The 19850-nt window shown below is 43.0% G+C and overlaps 2 protein-coding genes across 4 annotated transcripts in view; one reads left to right on the plus strand and one right to left on the minus strand.

Annotated features, from left to right (window-relative positions):
- Positions 1 to 15919, plus strand: part of LOC133611656 (cytosolic 5'-nucleotidase 1A-like) — a 37647-nt gene extending 21728 nt beyond the window's left edge. Inside the window, exons 4-8 of one of the 3 annotated variants that reach the window (XM_061968653.2) lie at positions 6097 to 6226; positions 9454 to 9576; positions 9721 to 9905; positions 14328 to 14451; positions 14515 to 15919. In XM_061968653.2, the coding sequence (XP_061824637.1) occupies positions 6097 to 6226; positions 9454 to 9576; positions 9721 to 9905; positions 14328 to 14451; positions 14515 to 14663 (711 nt within the window). In that variant the 3' untranslated portion in view covers positions 14664 to 15919. Of the gene's footprint in view, positions 1 to 6096; positions 6227 to 9453; positions 9577 to 9720; positions 9906 to 14327 lie in introns of all 3 variants that reach the window. The other 2 variants (XM_061968654.2, XM_061968652.2) reach the window with 2 other exon arrangements.
- A 145-nt stretch (positions 15920 to 16064) lies between these two features.
- LOC133611657 (interferon alpha-inducible protein 27-like protein 2A) lies at positions 16065 to 17673 on the minus strand. The gene is made up of 4 exons (XM_061968656.2): positions 17521 to 17673; positions 17380 to 17409; positions 17107 to 17268; positions 16065 to 16292 (listed from the first exon to the last, which is right to left on the minus strand). The coding sequence occupies exons 1-4, from the start codon at positions 17528 to 17530 to the stop codon at positions 16207 to 16209; spliced, it is 288 nt and encodes a 95-aa protein (XP_061824640.2). The 5' UTR covers positions 17531 to 17673; the 3' UTR covers positions 16065 to 16206.
- Positions 17674 to 19850: the final 2177 nt, after the last annotated feature.

Below are 19850 nucleotides of genomic sequence, written 5' to 3' on the forward strand. Positions count from 1 at the left end.
ATTGCCACCCCAGCCCGTCGCCTCTCATTGCCGGCAACGCCAGAGTGGAAGAGAGTCCAGCCCCTGTCAAGAGAACTGGTTCCAGAGCCCTTGCTGTGCGTCGAAGTGAGTCCGACTATATCTAGCCGGAACTTCTCCACCTCACGCACTAGCTCAGGCTCCTTCCCCCCCAGCGAGGTGACGTTCCACGTCCCAAGAGCTAGCTTCTGTAGCCGAGGATCGGACCGCCAAGTGCCCTGCCTTCGGCTTCCGCCCAGCTCACATCGCACCCGACCTCTATGACCCCTGCTATGGGTGGTGAGCCCATTGGAGGGGGGACCCACGTTGCCTCTTCGGGCTGTGCCCGGCCGGGCCCCATGGGGACAGGCCCGGCCACCAGGCGCTCGCCATCGTGCCACACCTCCGGGCCTGGCTCCAGAGGAGGGCCCCGGTGACCCGCGTCCGGGCGAGGGAAATCTGGGTTCCTTGTTCGTGTTCTTCATAGAGGTCTTCGAGCTGCTCTTTGTCTGATCCCTCACCTAGGACCAGTTTGCCTTGGGAGACCCTACCAGGGGGCATAGAAGCCCCCGGACAACATAGCTCCTAGGATCATTGGGACACGCAAACTCCTCTACCACGTTAAGGTGGCAGCTCAGAGAGGAGGAGCTTCAAAATGTAATGAATAAAATGCTAAAGTTGTTGATAAACAAGCAATTATTTTAATAATTTAATTTCGTCATTTTAAATGAATTATTATGATCATTTAAAATTAATTATTTCAAATATGTTTATTTTAATGTATAATTCTAATGCCTGGATGTAATAAGGAGTCAGAAAAAATACAAATAAAAATACAATTAATTTTGATGTTTTTAGCAAAATACAGTAAAAATGTATTTATTTATTTATTTTTTTAATTAATAAAAATATTTATTTTTAGGTAAGATAAACATAATAATACAATTTATCTCTAGTCTGGATGATTTATTTCTTGTCACCCTGTTGTCCTCCCGTCGTGAAAAAAGGCTGTCCTCACTCAGGTCCGCATGGAGCTGGAGGGGGCGTGGCCAGTGCCGGCCCAAGCCTCCATGGGGCCCTAAGCAAAATTAGATTTTGGGGCCCTCTATTTCTGCCAATAATATTGATTGATCATTCACACACCTACTATAAACTCATTGCGGCTCTGGCAGTGTTGTTTACATTATCCTATTGTCAGCCTGGCATGTCTTTACAAATGACATGTCATTTATAAAGATATGGGGGTGGCCCAGTTTATAACATAAATAATACCAATGAATGAACGAATGATGTCCAGAGTGCCACATATGGTTCCTAATCTTAAAATGTAGAAAACATTCAGCTACAAGAGTGGCCTGGGGTTGAACAGTCCAAGTGATAAAGCTTTGCATTTACGGTAAAAGTGTCATCTTGTCTCATCAGTCTTGTACATATTAGTCTTTAATTACTAGTTTATATTTTTAGTTAATTGTTCATATTTAATGTTTACTTTGTACAAAGAGAGCGCAGTCTACTGAAGTTAAATTCTCAATAGTTTTCCCCTTTGAAAGACGCAAGGGAAATTCCTTCCATTTCACCATGTTGCTACAATGATCTTCACTGTTTTCATGCTGTTTCAGCAGTGCACCTATGTTGACCCAATCCAGCTGTCCCTCGGCTGCCAGTTTTTAGGACTTTTTGGAAAATAATTTGCAGCAAAAGCAATAGACTGCATCTTTACTTCTTGAATAAGTCAGCCAGCTACGCTTGACTTTTTCTCCATTGACTAGCTGTCTGTAGGTATAATGATAATGAAAACTTCGGTCATCATGCCGTTTGGGGAATGAAAAGTTCTCCTTAATAGACAGTGGTCCTCTGATCACCTGTTCAGTCCTGTCTGAATCTGAGAGGAAAGAAGGCCACTCAGCTGGGTCAACTGGCGGAGCTGATGATGGTCCATGGTGTGAAGGGGACGTTGTGGTGGAAGTTGCTGAGGAAGTGACCAAAGAAAGACAATGACTAAAAAAGAAGGACCTATAAGGTCATTAAATTGCACTGTTGGACATAATTATTAATCTCAGAATGTTCTGCAGTACAATGAGCAATTACAAAGGGTGTTTTGCAGTTAACTTACTAGATAAATCAGCTGTGGTTTCAGACATGGAGGGGACAGTGGGCACAGAGGGTGGAGGTGTGTGAGAGAGCACTGTAGAGGATGGAGATGGACCTAAGATGAAATACATACATACATACATATAGGCACACATATTAATGAGATACTTTGACTATATTAATTTCCCTTCAAGTGTAATGTTTATACTAAGAAATTAAATGTATACCGTGACAGTCTTTTCCTCACCTGATTCATCACTCACAGTTGAGCCTGAGGATGTGGACTGGCTCTGGGCTGATTCTGTGCCTCCAAAGTATTTTAACAATGCTCCTGGGGAAGTTTCACATAACTTATGAGTTGATGTAAAAAATAATGTTTATTTTACTCAAATAAATTACCGTGCTCTGCTGCAAACAATTTGTGCAAACAACATATCTCACTAGTAACCTGATGCTAAAAACATATTGCTAGCACCTGATGCTAAAAACATATTGCTAGCTAGCTAACGTCACCTAGCTAAAGCTAATTACAGCTACAAATCTCTTTGATAAACTTTTTATTACCAAGTCATGCAAAATACCTTTATCATGGCATTTTTTCTCCTCTTCCACTTTCTTCTTCTTCCTTTTTTCTGCACCTGAAGGATATGTCCTTTTTTGTGACATTGTTTTGCCTCTATCTGCGCTTTTGATGCCCAGTGCGCACTGGCATTGCACGGCGGGCGGCAAACGTCACAGGTGCAGCAGAGGCAGTTTTACATTTAAAGAGAGGCAGGAAGAATCACTAGGCCTAGATCAGCAGCAGCACTCTGTTGACCTAAAATTGTGTTTTTGTACAATAATATATCTTTGATCATTTAGAAATCATCAGTCAGACTCGTACATGCAAAAAATAAAAAATAAGACATTTTTGTTAATTGCTTTTGGGGGCCCCCTGGTGGCCGCGGGGCCCTAAGCAAGCGCTTAGTACGCTTATGCCTTGGGCCGGCTCTGGGCGTGGCCTCCAGTTCCGCCTGAAAATCGGGAGATTTTCGGGAGAATATTTGTCCCGGGAGGTTTTCGGGAGAGGCGCTGAATTTCGGGAGTCTCCCGGAAAATTCGGGAGGGTTGGCAAGTATGGTTCAAACTGATAAACATTTTTTTGTTGTTGCAAATAATCATTAACTTTAGAATTTGATGCCAGCAACACGTGACAAAGAAGTTGGGAAAGGTGGCAATAAATACTGATAAAGTTGAGGAATGCTCATCAAACACTTATTTGGAACATCTCACAGGTGTGCAGGCTAATTGGTAACAGGTGGGTGCTATGATTGGGTATAAACCACCTGGAGCAGCAGCAGAGCTACGTCCGGATGCTCTCTGTGGACTATAGCTCTGCCTTCAATACAATAATCCCGGACAGACTCTGCAATAAACTGGACACTCTTGGCCTCCCCCCTCTCACAAACGCCTGGATAAGGGACTTCCTAACGGACCGACCCCAGAATGTGAGACTTGGCCCGCACCTCTCATCCTCCCGCACGCTGAGCATCGGCTCCCCACAGGGCTGTGTGCTGAGCCCCCTCCTCTACTGCCTTTACACCCATGACTGCAGTCCGGCCCACAGTGACAACCTTACCGTCAAGTTCGCCGACGATACCACAGTGGTCGGGCTCATCTCCAGGGGTGACGAGGCTGCCTACAGAGAGGAGGTCCTGAAGCTGACGGCCTGGTCTTCGGAGAACAACCTCGCTCTCAACACCAGCAAGACCAGAGAGATCATCGTCAACTTCAGGAGGAGCAGCACCGACCCTGCCCCCCTCTACATCAACGGCGAGCGTGTAGAGAGGGTCCACACCTTCAGGTACCTTGGAGTCCACATCTCTAATGACTTCTCCTGGACAGTCAACACCACATCAATCATCAAGAAGGCTCAGCAGCGGCTACACTTCCTTAGAGTCCTCGGGAAGTACAACCTGAAGCCTGACCTGCTGCTGACCTTCTACAGCTCGTCCATCGAGAGCCTGCTGACCTACTGTATTACGGTATGGTACGGCAGCTGCACTGCAGCAGACAGGGAGAGGCTGCAAAGAGTGGTCAAGACGGCTCAGAAGATCATCGGCCGCCCTCTCCCCTCTCTGACGGACATCTACACCTCCCGCTGCCTCAACAGAGCCAGTGCCATCATCAAGGACAGCACCCACCCTGGCTCTGACCTGTTCCACCTGCTGCCCTCTGGGAAGCGCTACAGGTGCATTAAAACCAAAACAAACAGGCTAAAGAACAGCTTCTTCCCCAGGGCCATAACCATCCTGAACGGACTGCCCCATTGTCCCTCATAACTGCCTTCTCTTCAGTGCAATAACCCATTCCACCAACCACCCTGTTTTTTTTTGTTTTTTTTTCATGTATATATTCATTTTTTCTAGCATGCACACATCGCACTGTATGGAATGGCCTCAATCTCGTTACCTTGCGTAATGACAATAAAGCTGATTCTGATTCTGATTCTGAAAACAAAACTTCACAAAAAATGCTCAGTCTTTCACAAGAAAGGATTGGGCGAGGTACACCCCTTTGTCCACAACTGCGTGAGCAAATAGTCAAACAGTTTAAGAACAACGTTTCTCAAAGTGCAATTGCAAGAAATTTAGGGATTTCAACATCTACGGTTCATAATATCATCAAAAGGTTCAGAGAATCTGGAGAAATCACTCCACATAAGCGGCATGGCCGGAAACCAACATTGAATGACCGTGACCTTCGATCCCTAAGACGGCACTGTATCAAAAACCGACATCAATCTCTAAAAGATATCACCACATGGGCTCAGGAACACTTCAGAAAACCACTGTCACTAAATACAGTTTGTCGCTATATCTGTAAGTGCAAGTTAAAGCTCTACTATGCAAAGCAAAAGCCATTTATCAACAACATCCAGAAACGCCGCCAGCTTCTCTGGGCCCGAGATCATCTAAGATGGACTCATGCAAAGTGGAAAAGTGTTCTGTGGTCTGACGAGCCCACATTTAAAATTGTTTTTGGAAATATTCGACATCGTGTCATCCGGACAAAAGGGGAAGCGAACCATCCAGACTGTTATCGATGCAAAGTTCAAAAGCCAACATCTGTGATGGTATGGGGGTGTATTAGTGCTCAAGGCATGGGTAACTTACACATCTGTGAAGGCACCATTAATGCTGAAAGGTACATACAGGTTTTGGAACAACATATGCTGCCATCTAAGCGCCGTCTTTTTCATGGACGCCCCTGCTTATTTCAGCAAGACAATGCCAAGCCACATTCAGCACGTGTTACAACAGCGTGGCTTCGTAAAAAAAAAGTGCGGGTACTTTCCTGGTCCAACTGCAGTCCAGACCTGTCTCCCATCGAAAATGTGCGGCGCATTATGAAGCGTAAAATACGACAGCGAAGACCGTGGACTGTTGAACGACTGAAGCTCTACGTAAAACAAGAATGGGAAAGAATTCCACTTTCAAAGCTTCAACAATTCGTTTCCTCAGTTCCCAATTGTTTATTGAACATCACCTACACAACTAAGGTGTACACTCAACAATGCACCGGCACTGGCAAATATACCCCTTTAATCAGTAATTGTCCACAGGTGAGTCTCCTAATTATATGTTAATCAGCGCTCCAGACAGGCATGTGACATGGCAGAGGAAGCATACAGGAAGTGGAAAAAAACAGGGAGGAAGGAGTGCTGACACAGAAACCAACACAAAACAAATATATATTCTAAGTCCGACCTGTCGTGGCAGAAAGCCCTGCTGTGAAACACACACTGCAGAGGACGCTGACTATGAGATACAATACAACACGTACTACAAATATATTACATATTGAGACTTTAAAACAACACTGGATGTTTTGCGGACTGCTTGGTGCGTGTGGAGGTGATATGAATGCAGAGTAAAGATTAAAGAGCGAACACACGTGCAGCCTCCCCCACAGATGCAGTATGTTTGTGTATTTTGCGCTGAAATCTGTCTTTGGTCGTGTTCCCAGGCTCTGGAGGCCGTCAACACTCGGCTGCGAGAGCTCTACCCTCAGAGCGAGGAGCTGTTTGATGTGGTGCTCGTGACCAACAACCACGCACACGTGGGCCTCAGGCTTATCAATACCATCAATCATCATCGTGAGTTACACACCGATAGAGGGGGGATTCCGCTTTTCATGAGACGTACTTCATCAATTGTAAACACAATGTCTGTTGTCACACAGATTATAATGGATTGACAATGTTATTCATTTAGCAATATTCACTTCTTGCCACTGTGATGTGAATCTGAATTTCCCCAGGCACGCAAATATGTACAGGAAGTTGCTTCCTTTGTTAAAGAGGAAAGTAGAGAAAGACAAATGGAATGTGATTCTCATCCTGTAGCGCTAAGCCCCTCTTTTTGACCAATTCCCGGTCTGCTGTTTGGTTAAAATTGGATCATACACCACATAATGACCCCCAGGAGAATGCGAGGGAGTTGAGGACCCATCAGACCCACTGGTGTAATCAAGCAAAGAAGAAACATTTGCAATGCTATTTGTAGCATTTTTCCATGTCACAGTTTATTCCTGTTCCCTTCTCTATGTCCCAAACTCTTCTCTGGACCAGCGACTTATCATGTCCTGATGAGCCCTAACGAGCGAAACCCTTGCAAAGGATACATATTTTGGATCTGGCACCGTCCTCTTAGACTAGAGCTGTTTGGCTTCAATTAATAAGCATGTTATATATACCAGCGGGGACCGTCAACGGAAGACACATAAGCGGTGTGATCGGAAGCAGAAGCGGGGATGCCGAGTGGGGCTAACAACAAAGCTAAAGGATAATCCTCACAGAACGCCGCTTCCTTCCATCCTGCTTTCAAATGTCCGCCTCTAGGAGAACAAACTGGACTACCTGAAGCTGGATTTAAATGCAAGACGCGAGATGAGAGACTGCTGCGCCATATTTCTCACAGAAACGTGGTTGAAACCAACCGTTCCGGACGAGGCAGTTAGCATCGAGGGGCTAACTATGTTTCGGTCGGACAGGAGCAGCACTCTCACCGGTAAATCCCGAGGCGGTGGTGTTTGCATATACATCAACAACAACTAGTGCAATAATGGGAAGATAGTCTCATGTCACTGCTCTCCCGATGTAGAAATATTAACTATAAAATGCAGGCCATTTTATTTACCCCGGGAATTCAGTGCTTTTATCTTCACAGCAGTGTACATTCCTCCCAGTGCTAACACCAAAGAAGCTTTGAATGCTTTGTACTGCTCCATCAATGAACTGCAAACTACACATCCAGAGGGAGTTTTCATCGTGGCAGGAGATTTTAATCAAGCTAACATGAAAACTGTGTTTCCTCATTTCCATCAATATGTGAATCTTGCAACCAGGGGTGGAAGCAAATTGGACTTAGTGTTCAGCAATATTAAACATGCGTATAAAGCTGTACCACGCCCCCACCTCGGCTCCTCAGACCATCTATCTGTGATGCTAATTCCTGCATACAAGCCCCTGCTGATCAGGAAGCAAGCTACAGTGAAGCAGGTGAGGACCTGGCCAGAGGGAGCAATGGAAGCATTACAAGACTGCTTCGAAACCACAGACTGGGACATGTTCAAGGCAGCCGCCACCGATAATCATCACACGTGTGGAGGAGTAAGCAGAGTCTCTGTCCGCATACATTCAGAAGTGCATGGAGGATGTCAGTGTGATCAAGAACATCCCCACACGGGCCAACGAGAAATGGATGAACTGGATGAACAGTGAGGTACGTGCAATGCTGAAGGCTCAGTATAAGGCTTTTAAGTCTGGTGACATGGTAGCATTAAAAACAGCCAGAGCTAACCTGAACCGTGCCATTGAGGTTGCAAAGCGTGCTCACAGTCCTGAAAGTGCAGGACTTTTTCGACAACCCCACAAACACTAGACGAATGTGGCAGGGCATACAGGTCATCACGGACTATAAAGCTGCCCCCTGTCCCTGTGACAACAGTATCAGCTTCCTAGATGATCTTAACAACTACTTTGCGAGGTTTGAGGCACTTAACACCACTCCGGCGAGAAAATCTATCCCTCGCCCTGATGAGCAGCCGCTCAACCTGGACATAGCGGATGTCCAGAAAACCCTGAGGAGAGTGAACCCCCGGAAAGCACCGGGAACTGATGACATTCCAGGCAAGGTGCTTAAGGGATGTGCAGACCAGCTGGCTGGGGTTCTCACGGACATCTTCAACATCTCGCTGACCCAGGCTGTGGTACCATCATGTTTTAAGATGGCCGCAATCATTCCAGTGCCTAAAAAACCCACAATCTCCTCCCTCAATGATTATCGCCCTTTTGCACTCACCCCCATCATAATGAAGTGCTTCGATAGGCTGGTAAAGGAATATATTGTCTCCAGACTTCCCCCCACATTCGACCCATACCAGTTTGCTTATCGCCCTAACCGCTCCACAGAGGACGCCATCTCCTCTGAACTCCACCTGAGCTTAGAACATCTGGAAGGAAAGGACACACACGTGCGGATGTTGTTTCTGGACTTTAGCTCAGCATTCAACACCATCATCCCGCAGCACTTGGTGAGCAAACTGGCCCCCCTTGGATTCAGTACCCCCCTATGCAACTGGCTGCTTGACTTACTCACAGACAGACCCCAATCTGTGAGAGTGGGCAACAACACCTCCAGTGCCATCTCCCTGAGCACCGGGTGTTATTTAATGGATAGATAGCTCTCATATTGTTGAAAAACATATTTTGAAGGTCTTAGAATGTGTTTTTGTGCACTAGCTATGAAAATATTTGATTTATAATGACTGATTCCTACGTCTTAAAAATGTGTTAATCGCAGTAATGTCCGGAACGAGTAAACCGCGATAAACAAGAGATGACTGTAAAGGGTTTTTAGTTCTCACTGCAAAAATAATTGAGTGTGGAGAAAGTGCTATGTAAATCGAATCTATTATTATTATTATTATTATTATTAGTAGTAGTAGTAGTAGTATTGTTATTATTATTATTATTATTAAATAGTCTCAATGCAGTATGTATCCTGTTTGTGATTGCTTATAGTGTGTATGCATTGCATTGAAGTGCTCAAATGATCCTACATTACGGTATTTCTAACTACCGGTAGACAGGTACATACAACAGACCCTGCAGCTTGGTTTTTGCAGTTTCCCTCCTCCATGCACTCATCACATCATCCCTCATGTGACATCAAAGACATGCAATTGTATTTTAATACATTTAATATGTTTACTTTTTTGACACTCTAGAACATTATTATACTTGCAAAGACATTTTTAATGACGCTGCTCTCATTGGACTAGAAAATTAAATAATTGACAGTGATTGCCATTCTTTTACAGACTTGTTCATCGAGCGCTTCTGTATGACGGGAGGAAACAGTCCTATAGGTTACCTGAAAGCCTACCACACCAACTTGTATCTTTCTGCTGACTCGGCCAAGGTTCGAGAAGCTCTGGAAGAAGGTCAGTGCAAAACAAGGGACATATTTGACTTGCACCCTGTAGTAAATCCTAATGATTGGCCTGTAAGGTCTTTTTATTACAATTTGTATATGTGTGTGTATGTGTGTTTGTGTGTGTGTGTGTGTGTGTGTGTGTGTGTGTCAGGTATAGCCGCAGCCACCATGTTCACTCAAGAGAAAATGAAGGAAGTATCAGAGAGTCAGCTTCGAGTTGCCTTTGACGGTGACGGTGTCCTCTTTTCTGATGAGTCGGAACGCATTTTTAAAGCCCATGGATTGGACAAGTTCTTTGAGCACGAGAAGGCACATGAGAACAAGCCACTGGACCATGTATAGTACAAACACACACACGCACACACAAGCACACACACTCTCTCTCTTTCTATTCTATCTATCTATCTATCTATCTATCTATCTATCTATCTATCTATCTATCTATCTATCTATCCGTCCATCCATCTTACACACAAGCACGCACGCTGTACATATACATATACATATACATCCACCCATCTTACACACAAGCACAAACTTTCAGTCTCTCTCTCTCTATCTGTATATATATATATATATATATATATATATATATATATATATATATATATATATATATATATATATATATATATATATATATATATAAATCATTCTAGTTTTTATTTTATTTTAACATCTCCTGTCTAGCCACATGGGTAAATAATATCTCGATGCCTGTATCTGCTGTACATATTTACTTTACAAAAGAGAAGTGTGGGATACTTCTGTTGTTGCTTTATTTGTGTTTCAGTTAGTTTTTTTTAAATGCAGAATGCCAACAGACAAACCTATTAATTTCAGCCATTCCGTTTAATCGCCACAAGGTGTCAGTGTCGCTCTGCAAACGCCGTGCTGTTTGCTCCCTTTCTGCCTTCCAAGGGTAAGCAGTTTTACTCAAGTTTAATTTAATTTCATTAAACCTCACTTAACTTTTTTCGACACTTGTAATGGCAGAATGTAATGTCACCTAAACACTGAATGTACAGTTAAAAGGGTCTTATGATGACAATAACCTCAGAGTGGAGTGGAATATGGTCGAGTTTGGAGGTGAAGTGAAGTGAATTATATTTATATAGTGCTTTTCTCAAGTGACTCAAAGCGCTTTACATAGTGAAACCCAATATCTAAGTTACATTTAAACCAGTGTGGGTGGCACTGGGAGCAAGTGGGTAAAGTGTCTTGCCCAAGGACACAACGGCAGTGACTAGGATGGCGGAAGCGGGGATCGAACCTGCAACCCTCAAGTGCCACTGTAAATGTGTATTATTACAGGGATATTGTATGGAAGTAATTATTACACTTGTTTTTAATTACCAATGTGTACATTTTATTTAGATAAATTGTATATCTAACACTAATTTTATCTTGTGTTGACAAAGCAGGAACAGCAACTTGTAGCCAGCCTGTACCTAGGGCTGGGCGATATGGCATTTTTTAATATCGCGATATTTTACGGCCATATCGTGATACACGATGTATATCTCGATATTTTGCTTTAGCCTTGAATGAACACTTGATGCATATAATCACAGCAGTATGATGATTCTATGTGTCTACATTAAAACATTCTTCTTCATACTGCATTAATATATGCTACTTTTAAACTTTCATGCAGAGAAGGAAATCACAACTAAAAAAATCACTATATTTTTCATACGGTTTTGATCTGGAAATGTTTGCCTCTGCATTTTGATGGTGTGGATGTGTGGCACCAAACGGAGATATTGACGTGCGGAGTAAGCACTCTTCATTGTCTAGCGGGGGATTTTTCAAATGATGCTACATATTAGCAGTGTAGCCGAGTGTCCTGGGTTCACCTATACAGTGTACTTATCTAATAAAATAATAAACGGGAGACATTAGAGCAGGTTCGGTAGCCACCGCTTCTTTAATGTCAACATCACACACCTCCTTCCATAACCACACACACCCTACGTCACAGCCCTACGGCAACTCTGGAGGGACAAAACTCCTCCTCCTTACCGAACACACTCCGGTAACTTGGGACACCCTGAACTGTTTGTTATAGCAGTAATGCTACTTTTTATAGCAACGCTTTTGCCCCACACTTGACAAATTACGGTTGTCTGTTCGACATATTCCCACCAAGCCAAACCACCGCCAGACGATGGACCCCCTGCTGTTTTTCTTGTGAATTAATTATTCCTCCATTTGTTACCAGATTCGCACCTTCTTTCTCTCATATCACCGCTCGCACCACTCCGCTAGCATCACAGCTTACGTTAGCCATGCTGATACCTCTCGGCTCAGTGAGGGCGTATACGTATGTGACGTATGACGTGACAGTATGTGACGTGTGTAAGAAGGTGTGCTTGCTGTCTGTGAGAAGGAGACACAGGAAAGAGCGAGTAGAGCATGTAGTGTAATGCCAGCAGCTAAAAGTAACTGCGTGAGAATGTATACTCGATATCACGATATAGTCATTTTCTATATCACACAGAGACAAACCCGCGATATATCGCGTATATCGATATATCGCCCAGCCCTAGCTGTACCTCAACTCTATTGCTCAAACGGCACAATTGTCGTCATCTGCCACACTAAGCCTTCTGGGTAATGTAGTAAATAAACATGTATTTCCTGATTTATTCATGTATTGATGTAACATGTATTTATGCAGGGTAAGGCAATCAAGAACATACTTTCTTTTTTAGTCCTGACCTAGCAAAGAGGTAGCATTTACTTGTTAGAGATGTTGACGTGTGATGATAATCCCTCTTCATCGCCTATTTACCAAGATATAATAGCGCTACAAATTGCTCTCAGCAGTTCACAAATGTTTTTAACATGTGACGGAACATTAATGAATCCTTAAGAGGGCCACTTTTCAAGAGTAAAACATACAAGGAGAATGACTGCAACTTGCGGATGACAGAGCAGTGATTTTTCTTTCTGTAATATATTTATCACTATTATAAGTTATAGTTCATTAAAACGGTATGGTAATTTGAGCTATGAGTATGTGTGTTTAATGCCATCTAGTGCCTACTTTTAAGTTAAAACATCAATACGTTATTTGTTTTCCAATTTATGTTGCAATCCTGTGCTTTGTGAGGTTACAAGAATTGCTTAATGCATTTAAAACAAATTCATAAAATTACAAGTTGATTAAAGGGGAACATTATCACCAGACCTATGTAAGCGTCAATATATACCTTGATGTTGCAGAAAAAAGACCATATATTTTTTTAACCGATTTCCGAACTCTAAATGGGTGAATTTTGGCGAATTAAACGCCTTTCTATTATTCGCACGTTGTGACGTCACATCGGGAAGCAATCCGCCATTTTCTCAAACACATTACAAACACCGAATCAAATCAGCTCTGTTATTTTCCGTTTTTTCGACTGTTTTCCATACCTTGGAGACATCATGCCTCGTCGGTGTGTTGTCGGAGGGTGTAATAACACGAACAGGGACGGATTCAAGTTGCACCAGTGGCCCAAAGATGCGAAAGTGGAAAGAAATTGGACGAAATTTGTTCAAAATACAAGGGTGTGGGGAAAGCCGACGAAAATGGTCAGTCGTTTGTTCCGCACACTTTACCGACGAAAGCTATGCTACGACAGAGATGGCAAGAATGTGTGAATATCCTGAGACACTCAAAGCAGATGCATTTCCAACGATAAAGTCAAAGAAATCTGCCGCCAGACACCCATTGAATCTGCCGGAGTGTGTGAGCTATTCAGGGACAAAGGACCTCGGTAGCACGGCAAGCAATGGCGGCAGTTTGTTCCCGCAGACGAGCGAGCTAAACCCCCTGGATGTATTGGCTCACACCGCTTCTACCGTCCCTTATGCCACCGAAGATGATCAAGAGAAGAATATCGACCCTAGCTTTCCTGGCCTGCTGACATCAACTCCAAAACTGAACAGATCAGCTTTCAGGAAAAGAGAGCGGATGAGGGTATGTCTACAGAATATATTAATTGATGAAAACTTTATTCATTACTCGCGGTTTTACGTAAATGATTATACATAAACTGTGTTTACCAATAATTTAGCTTAAAAACATTACAACACTTAAAAACAAACACATACCAATCGTTGATTAGAAGGCGATCGCCGAATTCGTCCTCGCTTTCTCCCGTTTCGCTGGCTGTCGTGTCGTTTTCGTCGTTTTCGCTTGCATACGGTTCAAACCGATATGGCTCAATAGCTTCAGTTTCTTCTTCAATTTCGCTTAAGCCGCTGAAATCCGAGTCTGAATCCGAGCTAATGTCGCTATACCTTGCTGTTCTATCCGCCATGTTTGTTTGTATTGGCATCACTATGTGACGTCACAGGAAAATGGACTGGTGTATATAACGATGGTTAAAATCAGGCACTTTGAAGCTTTTTTAGGGATACTGCGTGATGGGTAAAATTTGGGAAAAAACTTCAAAAAATAAAATAAGCCACTGGGAACTGATTTTTAATGGTTTTAACCCTTCTGAAATTGTGATAATGTTCCCCTTTAAATGTTGTTGAAAAAAAATAAGACGTCGCAACTTGCTCATAAAGCTGCGGTCAATTCAGGCACTTGGGGCCGCAACAATTACAAAAAAACCTTTCCGTTTCAAAAATTCCAAAGCGTCTATGAAGGTAACCTATAACCAAACAATGTATAAACCCTTGTCAATGTGATACAGTATGAGCTGTATAAGAAAGTGCTAATGTTACATACACAGTATACTTTCTTCCTTCTTGCTGCAGGGCCCCCTGAAGGGCTTCTTGGAGGCTTTGGGAAAACTACAGAGGAAGTTTTTTGACAAAGGCCTGCGCATGGATTGCCCTATCCGTACCTACCTGGTGACGGCTCGCAGCGCCGCTAGTTCAGGTACCCGAGCCTTAATAACTCTGCGTTCCTGGGGCCTGGAAATCGACGAGGCCCTTTTTCTAGCAGGAGCACCCAAGGGCCCCATGCTGGAGAAGATCAGACCACACATCTTCTTTGACGATCAGATGTTTCACGTGGAAGGTGCGGCCGAGCTCGGCACGGTGGCCTGTCATGTTCCCTACGGTATTGCTCAAAAAGTTGCTAAGAAATGACTCCGAGAAGCAGTTTTGAGCACATCAAGGTATCAAGCTGGGTTGAAGAGGCAATAACAGTCAGTCAGTTGTGTATGCTAACAGAAGGTTACATAAAATTATATTGTATTTCTTCTTATATTTTAACACTTGTAAATCATCATTTTGTCAATTTGGTGCATTGTCTCATATGTTGTGTTTAATATTGGTCCTGCATGTCAGTAGCATGTTGTAAATGTGCTCAATTACTATTCAGGTATTTTTTGATCGGAAATGTGGCATATTGGTAAAAGGAAAAAATATATCGAAATGTAACAGATATTATGTTGTATGGGTAAGCTTCTAACTGAGCTTGTTGTGCCTCCTTTCTTGTTTGGACATTTAAGAGTGTGGCACATGTCTTTAGAGAATAAAAACAAGAGACACCACCAGCTGCAGTTAATCATAATCATCACTAACAAGATAAGTTAATAGGGCATATAGCCTTAAGGACATTATGGCACTTTCAGAACGTATTGTTAATAGTTGAGCCTGTTTTCTGATTGTAAATTAGACAAACTAAGACTATCTGAATTGTATAATTGACAGGTAGTCCGTCGAGGGCAAGGATATTTAACTCATTTGATTTGGAGCCACATTACCAGAAAGCGACGGACCTTCTCCCTTCACTATCAGTCTTATTTTGTATATTCTGGAGAACCAATGTCCTCTCCAGTAGACATTTGATTTTGGTCTATTTTATTTTGTCAGTTACAGGAGCGCTTTGCTGTTTTTAAGGACCTTCTGCAAAAAGGCTAGACAAAGCTTCTCTATGACAGCACTTATAGTGCTTTTAAAAATCTGCTGCAAAAATGTGAGTCTCTCTCAAGTTGTTTGAACTGAACTCATGGGCCACCAGTTGACTAGCCCAAGTGATGAAAAAGAGGGCCTAAAATGGAGCCTTGAGGAACACCACTTGTATAACTAAAGAAGTTAAACAAATGATGACTGAATGCATCTGAAGTAAACACGCTATAACAACACCTTAGTTGAATACATCACATTATCAAAGAAATGTAACTGCCAAAAAGCAGAGGACTAAAAGGGCTGCCTTGAGGAACACCTTAATTATGTAAATCAGTAATTTGGACCCCAGTGTTCTATGTTTGCGAGCAAGGTTAAAATTTCAATGCAAGGATCTGCCAATGTGTTTGTGGTCCAAGTTCCTCTGTACAACAAGAGCATGTTTGTGTTTTTAGGAATTTGCTGCAAAAATGTTTGTCTCCCAGGATTTGTCCTGAACTCGGGGGCTGGTATGGCGTCTGGCCCCCGGGCCGCCAGTTGAAGAACCTGATCCAGGGTATACCAGGCTTCTCATCCTAAGACAGCTGAGATAGACTCCAGCATTCTTGTGACCAGGAATAGAAAATGCAGCATAACAAGTCAATGTCTGAACCGTGATTTTATTAGGATTTTGTCAGGAGACGCACTATCATATGATTTGCATAAACATGAACAGAGGTTCACTTCTTTATATGACTATAATATGATGTCGTGGTATCCCTTTGACAAAAAAGCTTTGGTCTCAGACAATTGCAGCAATGAGTCCTGCTATAGTCGCTCCTGTACCACCAACACCTGCAGTGGCAGCGGTTGACAGACCAGCCATACCTACAGTGAGAGGAAAAACATAGCATTTATCCACCTTTTCGTATCTTATACACAACTATGTTAGTGCTATGGTTAACAGATGAGTCATCTTTTAGGTTGCGTGGAGTTCAGAAATACATTATATAAGCCGTTGTGGTGAAGAAGGAGCTGAGCCGAAATGCAAAGCTCTCAATTTACCGGTCGATCCACATTCCCATCCTCACCTATGGTCATGAGCTTTGGGTTGTGACCGAAAGGACAAGATCACGGGTACAAGCGGCCGAAATGTGTTTCCTCCGCCGGGTGGTGGGTCTCTCCCTTAGAGATAGGGTGAGAAGCTCTGTCATCAGGGAGGAACTGAGAGTAAAGCGGCTGCTCCTCCACATGGAGAGGAGCCAGATCAGGTGGTTCGGGCATCTGGTCAGGATGCCACCCGAACGCCTCCCTAGGGAGGTGTTTAGGGCACGTCCGACCGGCAGGAAGACCCAGGACACGTTGGGAAGACTATGTCTCCCGGCTGGCCTGGGAACGTCTCGGGATCCCCCGGGAGGAGCTAGATGAAGTGGCTGGGGAGAGGGAAGTCTGGGCTTCTCTACTTAGGCTGCTGCCCCCGCGACCCAACCTCGGATAAACGGAAGAAAATGGATGTACGGATGGACTATATAAACTGTTTCTGATACACTGATGTAATGAAAACTACTACCAACAAAATATTAAATATATTGTCAAATTAATACTTCAACATTTACAAAGGCCATTTCAGTGTTTACTGCACACTAGATATTCCAAAACACCAGTTTACTAGAGTACTTGATATTATACGGACTGTACTTACTAGCAGACTGTAAGACCGCCACCAAGCCCCCTGCTGCCAACCCTCCTCCGTTGGCGATGGCCGCACTTGACATCATGCCTGCAGCGTAGGATCCTACTGCTATCCCAACTGAGGTGAAGCCCACTGCTCCCAGAACCACTGGAGCCAGAGCCACCGAAGTCCCTGGAACCAAAGTCAACCACATTGGCGAAGAGACAAACAAATGCGTGTCTACCAACAGCGGGGAAGAAGTGTGAATTTGCCTAAGAAATACTTGTTTTTACATCATCTTACCTGCGCCTACAATTGCAGCTGCAAACGTTACTGAAATACAAAATAACCCCCCCCCCAACATTGTTAAATACCTGGTGGTCAAATTGCTAATATTAACGTTATATATCACTTTCCATGCTGAATAAGTGTAGAGATACTCACATAATCCCATGTCGTCCTGCTTGATGCGTGCTCTCTCAGTCTGGGTCGGTGTTATTTAAAATGTAAGAGGCGGGGTCAAGGGACGTCGTTTCCTTCAGTTTCGTTTCTCCAGAATAGAGCCAACCCAATAGGGCGTCATTTCGGGATGAATAAATAACTAACACAACACACACACATACAGCTATCAATGATTTGTGGCAATGCTGTGACGTCATTGTCACCACTGGACTGGGTGTATGTTTAAAAGAACAACAACATCTACATCGTTATTTATGTGTCAGTGTTGCAACACTGCCTTTCAGCCAATAGAGGGCACTGCAGCCGACTGTAAATAATACATGAATGTTTAGCTGCTGGGAAGTTAATAAAACGAGGAAGATCTGTTTCTTTGAACTTGTTGACTGAACTTCATAGAACACTTACAGCACCGGCTCGACTCGGCGGAATGATACAGATCACACACATGCGTAAAACATAGATCTCCTGTAGTATAACTGCGCATAATCTAGATCCCTACATCACAGCCACTCCATCACTGGAAAAAAAAAAGTAGCAGTGACGTGCGGTGAGGTTGATGGCTGGTGAGGCACTGACTTCATCACAGTCAGATTTACAAACATATGAACCCTAAAGAGTATCTTATTCACCATTTGATTGGCAGCAGTTAACGGGTTATGTTTAAAAGCTCATACCAGCATTCTTCCCTGCTTGGCACTCAGCATCAAGACTTGGAATTGGGGGTGTTAAGGTGTTTGAGCTTAATGGAGTTCTTTATGGGTGCACATGAAAGACACTTTCATCGAGTCCGATCATCAACGTCCTCTCACCGAGGATACTTTTTTCTTCTTCTCCTGTTGAACACACAACTGCTGCGGTGTTAAACACTACACAGCACCAGAGCGCCCCAAGTGGAGAACATGCGCTACAACATCCAACCTCTACAACAAAGCTACAGAGTAAGAGCGCAGATATATACAATTTTAACACCCCCACTCGCTATTAGCTCACTGTGTTAAACCAATTTGTAAACAATATTTCAAGAACATCTTTCATCTTCCTGTTTTGTTAAGATTCCTCCTTTTAGTCTTTATCCCAAAATGCCAAACATATTCTGTGAAAAACATTTCAACTTCTGTTTAGTAGCTGGTTTTGTCAGGATATCAGCAACCATTTGTTCTGTAGGGCAATATTCCAGTAATACCCTACCAGTAGCAACAATGTCTCTTATGAAATGGTATTTCACATCAATGTGTTTGCATCTTTGTCTGTTAACAGGATTTTTAGTGAGTGCAATCGTACCTTGGTTATCTTCGTACACTTTTGTTTTAACATATCGATAGTTATCAAGTCCTTTTAGTAGCTGTTCAATGTAAAGACACTCCTGTATAGCTGAAGCTAACGAAATGTACTCTGCTTCACAGGTAGAAAGAGCTACTGTTGGTTGTTTTCTTGTCTTCCATGAAATGAATGAACTGCCTTCACACAAAGTTGCACAATAGCCTGATGTGCTACGTCTGTCTGTTTCATTTGATGCCCAACTTGCATCACAGTAAACTGTCAGACCGAGTCTTTCAGTTACATTCTTCTTGAAGTTAAGTCCTTGTTCTGATGTACCTTTTAGGTATCTGAATACATGTTTCACTGTATTCCAATGTTCCATAGTAGGTTCATTAAAGTGTTGAGATAGTTTACTCACAACAAAGCTTATGTCAGGACGAGTGCATGTTGATAAGTAAATTAAACTTCCCACTGCTTCTCTGTACTGTCTTGGTTGTTTCAACTTTTCCGCATTTTCTGCGTAATCAAGTTTTGGTTCACAAGGAGTTTCTCCTGGTTTACAATTTTCCATATCAAACCTTTGTAAAACCTTTTTCACATATCTCTCTTGTGACATTATGACTAGTCCATTTGTTTGTTCAAAGTCTATTCCTAAGAAATGTTTTAGGATTCCCAAATCCTTCATTTTGAATCTCTGAGTTAACATTCTTTTTACATCCTGCATTGATTTTTCACTTGAAGCAGCTAAAATAAGGTCATCTACCCAAATAATAAGTATTACCTTTTGACCATATTTTTCTCTTGTGTACACACAATGATCTGCTTCATTTTGCACAAAGTCATTTTCACATAAATGGGTGTGTAACACTGTATTCCAGTTTCTGCCCGACTGTTTGAGTCCATACAATGATTTGTTCAGTTTACATACCAGTTTTTCACCAGTGTAAGAGTTTTTCTCGTATCCTTGTGGTTGTTCTAAATAGATTTCACAGTCTATGGGTGCGTGCAGATACGCGGTCTTCACGTCCATCTGATGTAAGATTAAGTCCTCC

Source organism: Nerophis lumbriciformis, linkage group LG08, assembly GCF_033978685.3.
Source record: "Nerophis lumbriciformis linkage group LG08, RoL_Nlum_v2.1, whole genome shotgun sequence".
NCBI classification, from domain to species: domain Eukaryota; kingdom Metazoa; phylum Chordata; class Actinopteri; order Syngnathiformes; family Syngnathidae; genus Nerophis; species Nerophis lumbriciformis.